This window comes from Gobio gobio (assembly GCF_949357685.1).
Source record: "Gobio gobio genome assembly, chromosome: 7".
Classification (NCBI taxonomy): Eukaryota; Metazoa; Chordata; class Actinopteri; order Cypriniformes; family Gobionidae; genus Gobio; species Gobio gobio.
In genome coordinates, this window is record NC_137103.1 from 4,549,178 (window position 1) to 4,558,294 (window position 9,117).

At 37.5% G+C, this 9,117-nt stretch overlaps 1 protein-coding gene across 3 annotated transcripts in view; it reads right to left on the reverse strand.

Moving 5' to 3' along the window:
- Positions 1-8,262, reverse strand: part of LOC307128949 (sterile alpha motif domain-containing protein 3) — a 34,742-nt gene extending 26,480 nt beyond the window's left edge. The window contains exons 1-5 of one of the 3 annotated variants that reach the window (XM_079821036.1): positions 8,198-8,262; positions 6,043-6,065; positions 4,320-4,447; positions 539-574; positions 73-126 (exon numbers count right to left, since the gene is read on the reverse strand). In XM_079821036.1, the coding sequence (XP_079677162.1) occupies positions 73-126; positions 539-574; positions 4,320-4,401 (172 nt within the window). In that variant the 5' untranslated portion in view covers positions 4,402-4,447; positions 6,043-6,065; positions 8,198-8,262. Of the gene's footprint in view, positions 1-72; positions 127-538; positions 575-4,319; positions 4,448-6,042; positions 6,066-7,863 lie in introns of all 3 variants that reach the window. The other 2 variants (XM_079821037.1, XM_079821038.1) reach the window with 2 other exon arrangements.
- Positions 8,263-9,117: the final 855 nt, after the last annotated feature.

Consider the following 9,117-nt stretch of genomic DNA (forward strand, 5'->3'; position numbering starts at 1 on the left):
ACAGAGTCTGAATGGGAGTATGCTAATCTTGTACAGGAGCTAACACTTTATCATGGGTGGTTCAACACTTACTTTCGAATGTCCGTTGGACAATTTGAGGAGCTCCTCCAGGCAGTAGCACAGCATCTGACGAGACAAACACACACTTCAGGAACCAATCGATCCAGAGCAGCTGTTTCCAGTTGAGTCACAATTTAAGCATTTAAGTGCCACAGTCGTACTGAAAAATCGTCATTAAAATGAAAAAAAAAAATCTATTTCTCTTCACCGCTGCACATTCGTGTTTGGTGTGGAAGCATTAAACAAACAGCTGATCAAAAAATAAAACTATCGCGTCCAGTGTGAAAGGACCTTAAATATGTCGGGCCGGGCTCAGACACAACGTGCACGGGCTCGGGTAGGGTCAGGCTTGATTTTTTGGGGCTGAACTAAGCTCTACTGAATACACTATACATATTTATATTTAAATTAATATACAGATATATTAAAAACGACAACCGCACTCAAATCAAATGAGAAGAGACACAAAAACACTTACAGTATGTTGTTCCTCCTACTGTTTGACTGCTTCTCCCTGCAAAAGAGACATGTGCAAAAGAGCTATAAAGCAAAAGGACAGTTTAAATCCCTACATTATAAATTAAAATAATACGAATTAAGAAAAATAAGTGTTAACAGATTCAAGAAATGTTCTGCAGGAACACACACAGGAACTTTTTCCCCCCAGATCTGCTGCTGTCTGCGTTTCCATCGTACCGTGAGATTAGTCCGGTGACGTAGGACTGCACGTTTTCAGTTCCCACTGGATTTTGTCCTCCGCATATGAGCTTAATAAAGCCTGAACCTCGTCACTCCATCGGTCGTATTTTTTAAACTCCATTGTTGATTCGAATGTCAAACAACTCTTACTGCACGTACCGCAACTGACTTTTAAAAATGGTGGTTGAAATAAAATGCTGCGTGAACTCAGCATGTTCAGCACCCAAGTCCCACCTCCAAACGTTCCTGAACTTTGAAAAAGTACTACCTCGTGAGCAGGGACTTTCTTTGGGGGAAATTTTACCCAGAACTTCATTTAGACCCTGATTTCTGCTGTCGAAACACACAGGGCCCTATTTTAACGATCTAATCACAAGGTCTAAAACTTGTCCAAATCCACTTTTGCTAGTTTAATGATGGGAAAAATGGTATGCGCACCCGGCGCATGGCCTAAAAGGGTCGTCCCTCGTATCTTAATGAGTCATGGATGTGTTTTGGGCGTAACGTACAATAAACCAATCAGAGTCTCATCTCCCTTTCCCTTTAAAAGCCAGTTGTGCTCGCGCCATGAGAGGATTCACTATTTACATGAGGAAAGACTGAACGCTTCTCCAGAGAGGAATCCTTTTATTTCTAATATTTTAAAATGCTTGTGTTTTGCTGTGCGCTCCTGTGTGTGTGTAATAAGTGCACATTGTGCACCACCTATAGGCTCATATTAATAACACACCCTTTAAATACATTTAAAAAAATGCTCTATTGACTTTAGAGCAGGTGTGTGTTAGTCAATGGTCAGTCGTTTTCAGGTCCTCACAATAGCAACGCTCCTGATCACACCTGGTGTTCAGACCAGATGCCCATGGGTGAACAGATGCGCCAGTGCATTTGATATTTAAACAACGTGGAGCTGGATGTGAAGATGAGAAGTGTGTCGAGCTGAGACTCGCATGCACTGGCGCTGGGTGTATGGGCCCACAGAGTACCACCCCAAAGTCCCTAGTTCCTGCGGTGGAAACGCAGCTTAATATAGACACCAAGTTTAAATAGCAATAGACTCTATTTACAGTGAAAATAGCAGCATTTATTAGAGATCTGCTACTTACACTAGTTAGATGACAGGATGCAATAATAATAGCGTAAATGATTACAGTATTTTTGTACAAATTATTACAACCCCAAATCAGAAAAAGTTGGGACAGTATGGAAAACGCAAAAAAAAAGAAAAAAGAAGTGATTTCTACATTTACTTTGACTTGTATTTCATTGCAGACAATATGAACACAAAATATTTCATGTTTTGTCTGGTCAACTTCATGTCATTTGTAAATATGCATCCTTTCCTATCATTCAGACCTGCAACACATTTAAAAAAAAGTTGGGACAGGAGCAATTTAGGGCTAGTAATGAGGTAAAATGGTTAAATAATGATGTGATTTGAAACAGGTGATGTCAACAGGTGATTGTAATTATGATTTGGTACAAAAGCAGCATCCAAGAAAGGTCTAATCCTTTAGGAGCAAAGATGGGCCGAGGATCGCCAGTTTGCCAACAAATACGTGAGAAAATTATTGAAATGTTTAAAAACAATGTTCCTCAAAGAAAGATAGGAAGAGATTTGGATATTTCACATTCAACAGTGCATAACATAATTAAAAGATTCAAGGAATCTGGAGGAATTTCAGTGCGTAAAGGACAAGGGCGCAAGCCTAAGCTGAACAACCGTGATCTCCGATCCCTCAGGCGGCACTGCATCAAGAATCGTCATTCATCTAGAAGCGATATCACCACATGGGCTCAGGACTACTTTGGCAAACCTTTGTCAAGTACCACAATACGTAGTTACATCCACAAATGCCAGTTAAAACTGTACTGTGCCAAAAGGAAGCCCTATGTTAACAGTGTCCAGAAGCGCCGTCGACTTCTCTGGGCTCGGAGGCATCTGGGATGGACCATCACACAGTGGAAACGTGTACTGTGGTCAGATGAAGCAGTATTTCAGGTATTTTTTGGGAGGAATGGACGCCGTGTGCTCCGGACCAAAGAAGAAATGGATCATCCAGACTGTTACCAGCAACAAGTCCAAAAGCCAGGGTGTGTCATGGTATGGGGTTGTGTCAGTGCCCTTGGAAAAGGTAACTTGCACTTCTGTGAAGGCACCATTAATGCTGAAAAGTACATAGAGATTTTGGAGCATAATATGCTGCCTTCAAGAAGACATCTTTTCCAGGGACGTCCATGCATATTTCAACAAGACAATGCAAAACCACATTCTGCACACATTACAAATTCCTGGCTGCGGAGGAAGAGGGTACGGGTACTTGACTGGCCTGCCTGCAGTCCCGACCTGTCTCCAATAGAGAATGTGTGGCGCATGTTGAAGCGCAAAATGCAACAACGAAGACCCCGTACTGTTGCCCACCTTAAGACTTGTTTGCAGGAAGAATGGGACAAAATTACACCTCAAACACTTCATCACTTGGTGTCTTCAGTCCCTATACGTCTTTTAAGTGTTAAGTGTGAAAAGGAATGGCAACATTACAAAGTGGTAAATGCTTTACTGTCCCAACTTTTTTTTAAATGTGTTGCAGGTCTGAATGACAGGAAAGGATGCAATTTACAAAAAACATGAAGTTAACCAGACAAAACATGAAATATTTTTTGTTCATATTGTCTGCAATGAAATACAAGTCAAAGTAAATTTAGAAAACACTTCTTTTTTTTATTTACGTTTTCCATACTGTCCCAACTTTTTCTGATTTGGGGTTGTAAATGATTGCCGCCTTATTGGGACAATAAAGCCCTCCCTAAACCTACCCCTAACCTAGTGAGTTCGGCAAAAGGCGGATTCGAACCTCGGGTCAAAACTTTATGCTGCACACTTTACCTCTGCACTATTGTTGCTGTACACAAACTAGTGTCTTGCGGCGCTCTGACTGGCTCAACCAGACCTCAGTGGGCGGAGTTAGTGCAAATTGCACTTATTGTAAATAGACGGCTTTGACGTAATTTGCGGGCACCATATCTTTGAATATATTATACGTGACGATTATATCGTTATGTAGGGCTGTCACGATTCTTTGATTAAATTCGAGTACTCGATACCTTTTAAAGGCTATTGTTTGCTTGGGTTTATTTTTATTACCACAAAAAAAATTATCGACCGATTACCAAAACAATCGTTATTGACAGCCCTAGATTTATGCCTCTATTATCGCATCTTACATATTTTGCGATGTATCTTAAGATGCGGATTTTAAAAGGTGAACTTCTTTTGACTTGAGCGACACTGCACTGGTTAAAGACAGTCGTCTAGCACGTTTACATTGACAAACAGAGGAAAAAACGGCGCAGTGGAATGGAAAAACACGTTCTGTGTGGACGGCCCATTTCTAATTGCGCTTTCTGCGGTTAGAAAGCATTATTTAAGCAGGTGCCGCAGAACCGAAGCAGCTGTATCAATACTCGCATCAGACACACAGACACACATCGAACACAGCCTGTGTGACATTCAGAAATATCATTCATTTGTGTATGATTTTAATAAGGCTCAAATAACCAACCTGCTTGTTGCTCAACATCCTCGGGTTTCACACCGAATTCTCCAATCCCCATGTCTTCACTCTCCTCTTTAAACAACGCCATCTTTACACGAGTGCGTCACACGGATGTCAGCTGAACCGGGGTACTCCTGTGTGTTTGGACAAAGTGTCATGTTTAAGACGAGAATAATTAACAGAAAGCAAAGAACTTAGGGCTAAATCTCATGCTGCCTTTGTGTGTGTCAGAATTAGCCTAAATACCAGTTTCACAGTTGGAACTTGGACATGAACAGCCTCTCAAGTCATGTAAGACTCTTTGTACATGAGATACAGACAATTAAAACACATCAATATAGGGCTGGGCGATAAAACGATAATTATCGTGATTTAATTTTCCTTGATCAAATTATATCAAGATCATGTTTATGCGCCAAAGGCATAACGAAATTAATTTGAACGCTCGCCTCAAAGTCCAAACGGCAGCAGAAGCTTTACTAGAGCAGATGCGTTTACTCGCTGATCAGTCACATGACAACTAAACAGCGCTCGAGTTCAGCGAAGAACACACACGTCTGAGTATTAAAGCCAGAGGAAACAGCACTGACAGACAGGAGAAACACTGAGTGCAACAAATACAGTCAGAAGGCTTTACAATCCACAAATCACCATCATTTACCATGGACTTACTGTAGTAACACCACCAAGGCATTGTGGCAGAAATGTGGGATATTCATATTAAGGCTGTATGATATTGGAAAAAATGTGTGATATTTCTGCAATATATATATATTGCGATATAAAAACGATTTCACCAATTATTTGAATAGCTCTGTTTGAAAAGAATGAATCATTCTAGAATAATTGGGGTGATTTTGTGTGGGAGTGAATCTAAATAGAAAATAATAAAATATATTACAGGCATAGATAAATACAACAGAAGAAAGACACAGTAGAAATAAGCATAAGAAATAATGTTTTTCAGGTAAATCTAACAGTATTCAGCAGCAGAAACTGAATAATCACATGTAAAATAACAGTATGAAAATATAGTGAAATATAATAATTTATTTCATGAATTAATTAATACTTAACTTATCTTTCTTAAAGCTACAAAAGTAATTTTCTCTTTTGTTGTTTGATCACCACTGGCGACACAAACAGCTGTGTGTTTATTAGGCTGTTGTCCCTTTAAGACGAACGCATGGATCCAATATAACCATACGCATCTGTTTCTTTTTCAATTGTTTATGACCATAACCGACTGTGTTTACTTCGATGCTCGACGAGATGGCCATTTTGACTTCATTTTGCATGCACGTGTCCAAACTGATTTTGGCGTTCACACACTGTTTGCGCGTTTGAAAACAGCGCACGCCTGACTCGACTTAAAAACACATGCAAATGATAAACTTTCACTCTATGATGGTTAAACTTTGCAATTAATCCGCGAATCACAGGTGCAGCTGGCCCGTACGATCCCTATACTTGACATCACACATCCTGTGATTCACACATCGATGCTAAAACAAATTTATTTTATTAAAGGAGTAATGAGGGTGGGGTGCGAATAATTTCCAGCTGTTTTTGCTTGAAACGCCCATCCCTAATATAATTACAGTATTTTTGTGATTAAGCTATAGCATTTCTGCATTTAAACTAAATGTGTTTAGGCTACAGTTTTTCATACAAATACCATATAGTTATATTTTACCATGGTAATGAGGTGCTATATGTGTGGTTTTACCTGTGGTTATCATGATCCTTTACCTATGGAAGACCAATGGTTAATTATTAATAAAACTCAGTCAGAATATTTACATTTTACTATATAAAATTGTTTTTGTTAATGAACATAAATTTACATCTGAATCCCAACTTAAGCTTCTGTCAAATGTGCATTTCTAAGAGACAAAACATGTAACATCATTAATATTTCAGCCTGCGCTGCAAACTGTGCTGAAGATACGCATCAAAGTCAGGAACGCAAACCTGTTTCGTGAATTCAAACATTATCACCCGTTAACCCATGCTAAAAAATTCACTTTCTAATAAGATATATATTTTGTTAAGGAAAAATGACTGGAAAAGTGTAAATTATTTGTCATGTTCTGATAATAAAGAGGAGTTTAAAACCACAACACCTAACACTCTGGTTTCAGCATCTTTCACTTAGGAGCAAAAACATGCATTTAAACTTGAAAGAAATAAATATGTGACATTTATCATGAGAATTATCGATATCGACTGATTTGAAAATTTGTATAATAATTTTTTGGGCTAAAATAAGCTAACATATGGTATAGTTAAACAACAGCCTAGCACACATGCTCCATCACCACTACTCAGTGTTCATCTGTGTACACTACAGAGTGTTCAAAATAAACCTGAGCAGTGTTGATTCTACACGTCACTTCTGGAAAAAGAGCAGGGTCTACAAACATAACAACTAGCAGCATGAAAATAGATACTAGTACGTTTTTAAAATGTTAAAACGGCTTGCGGTAGAAAAACACCTGGAGCGGTGAATGTACAAAAAAAGCTTGGATAATATTGGCAACGAATGGGACGGTACAGTTTACTTTGGGATATTGACTTTAGTTCCAACCCTCATTAAACAAGTAACTCTGAACATAGTGATTCGCTTATTCTGGGTGTTTCATTAGGGTTGGAGTTAGCAGTGACATTTACATTTTAATACGACTTCCACACAAAATACGCAAGAATGAATATGGCGTCCTCCATTGCTGTTCTTTCCAACAAACAAAACACTTGTGTTATTATCCCTTACAGAAATCAACCATGGTTTTACTACAAATATGTGACCCAGGACCACAAACCAGTCATAATCTCACGGGTATATCTGTGGCAATAGCCAACATTACATTGTATGAGTCAAAAATATTCATTTTTCTTATATGCCAAAAATCATTAGGTTATTAAGATCATGTTTCATGAAGATATTTTGTAAATTTCCTACCATAAATATATAAAATGCATTAAAAAATGCATTATTTGTAGTAATATGCATTGCTAAGGACTTCATTTGAACAACTTTAAAGGAGATTTTCTCAATATTTAGATTGTTTTGGACCCTTAGAATTCAGATTTTCATTCCAATAGTGGTCCTAACAAACCACACATCAATGGAAATCTTATTTATTCAGCTTTCAGATTATGTATACGACCATATATAACAAGATTATGACTGGTTTTGTGGTCCAGGGTCAAATATATAAACCATGATAGCAAATAAACAATGGTTTTGCTTCTCTAGCCATGGTATATTTGTGGTAAAACTGTGATTACACAAATGGTAATCAATTAGTCAAAAACACAGTTACTCCACATTTACTATAGTAAAATATGGTTCATTTTGTGGAAAGTATAACATTTATTTTAGACGGACACTTCATTTTCTCTAAATTTAACTAGCAAAACACTTAAAACTAGACTTCAAATGAATACAAGAGTAACAGAGAATATGAATTATACAGACAATGTTATATATACGAATTATATTTAGTGTTTAATTATTAATAGTTCACATTTATCATTTCCCACTTACATGAAAACATTGTCAAACGGTTGTAATCGTTCATGTTTGTGTCGGTGAATCGAACAGTGAGTCAATCTGCGATTGCAGAGCAACTGATTCAATTGACTCGGAGTTGGGAAAAGATCCGTTTCTCCATCCCAGTCGAATTCGCGTTTAAATGAGACGCGTCTTTTCTGCTTCTCACGTGCAGTTGCGCTTTACTCACATAAACAACGCTCGTTAATGCTAGATGACGCATTAAGATGTTGCATGCATTAACAGTGGATTCATGCACATATATTGCAAACGCTATAGAATAGACTTTGTGTCGAATTAAACACTTTAAACGCATGCAAACACAAACCTTTCTTCAGCCAAATCACAGGCGGAGGAGCTTGGCTCATACTCGTGACGTCACGTCTCCACACCAAAATAAAAGTCCCGTTCACGCGTTAAAACAAAGCACAAACACGCATTAAATGTACATATAAAAACACACACATACATGTATTAAACGAAAAGAGCTAATTTCGCTCAAATATCAGATAAAGTTCATTGCACTTGATATAAAAAAGTTGAGATAACTCAATAACTGTTCAGCAGAACTCAAACTGAATCAGTTACAGCAGATTTCCAGCTCCCAGCATGCTTTGCTTCAGTCCCTGTGGATGTGCTGGCACAATATCAAAAAAGGCATAGATGTGTTTGTGTTTAATGACGTTATGTTGGCATTGAAAAGGGTGTAGCTATGAGTTCCTGTTGAAGAGCAAAGCCTGTGGAAATGTGAACACTGCTTGCTTTGTTTGAAAATACTATAGTAATTCACGTACAGATGACTATTTGTTTCTAGATTTAAATGGATTGTTCCTCATCTGGGTTTATTATATACCAGGGGTATAATAAAAAATAACTAATAATATATATATAAAGGCACACCCTAAGAAAAATGTGCTTTTCACTACTCCCATATGATTGATTGCAGAAATATTGATTTTGTGTGAAAATAAATCATAAAAGTGGTTTATTTAGTTTAAAAATCGTATGAGGTGGCGAGATACACGGGTTAAAACCAAAGACACATGGTATTGATACGAATACTTCAGCTAAAATAATATGTATTAATATGCAGGTAATACTTGTTCAAAACAATCACTTTAGCAAAGTTTATTTTTCATAAATTAAAGATTCTGAAAGCATTGAATGAGATCCTATAATAATTTCATATAGATTAGTAGTAACAATACATTTTATTTTGTTATATGATATGATTAATATAATATTTTT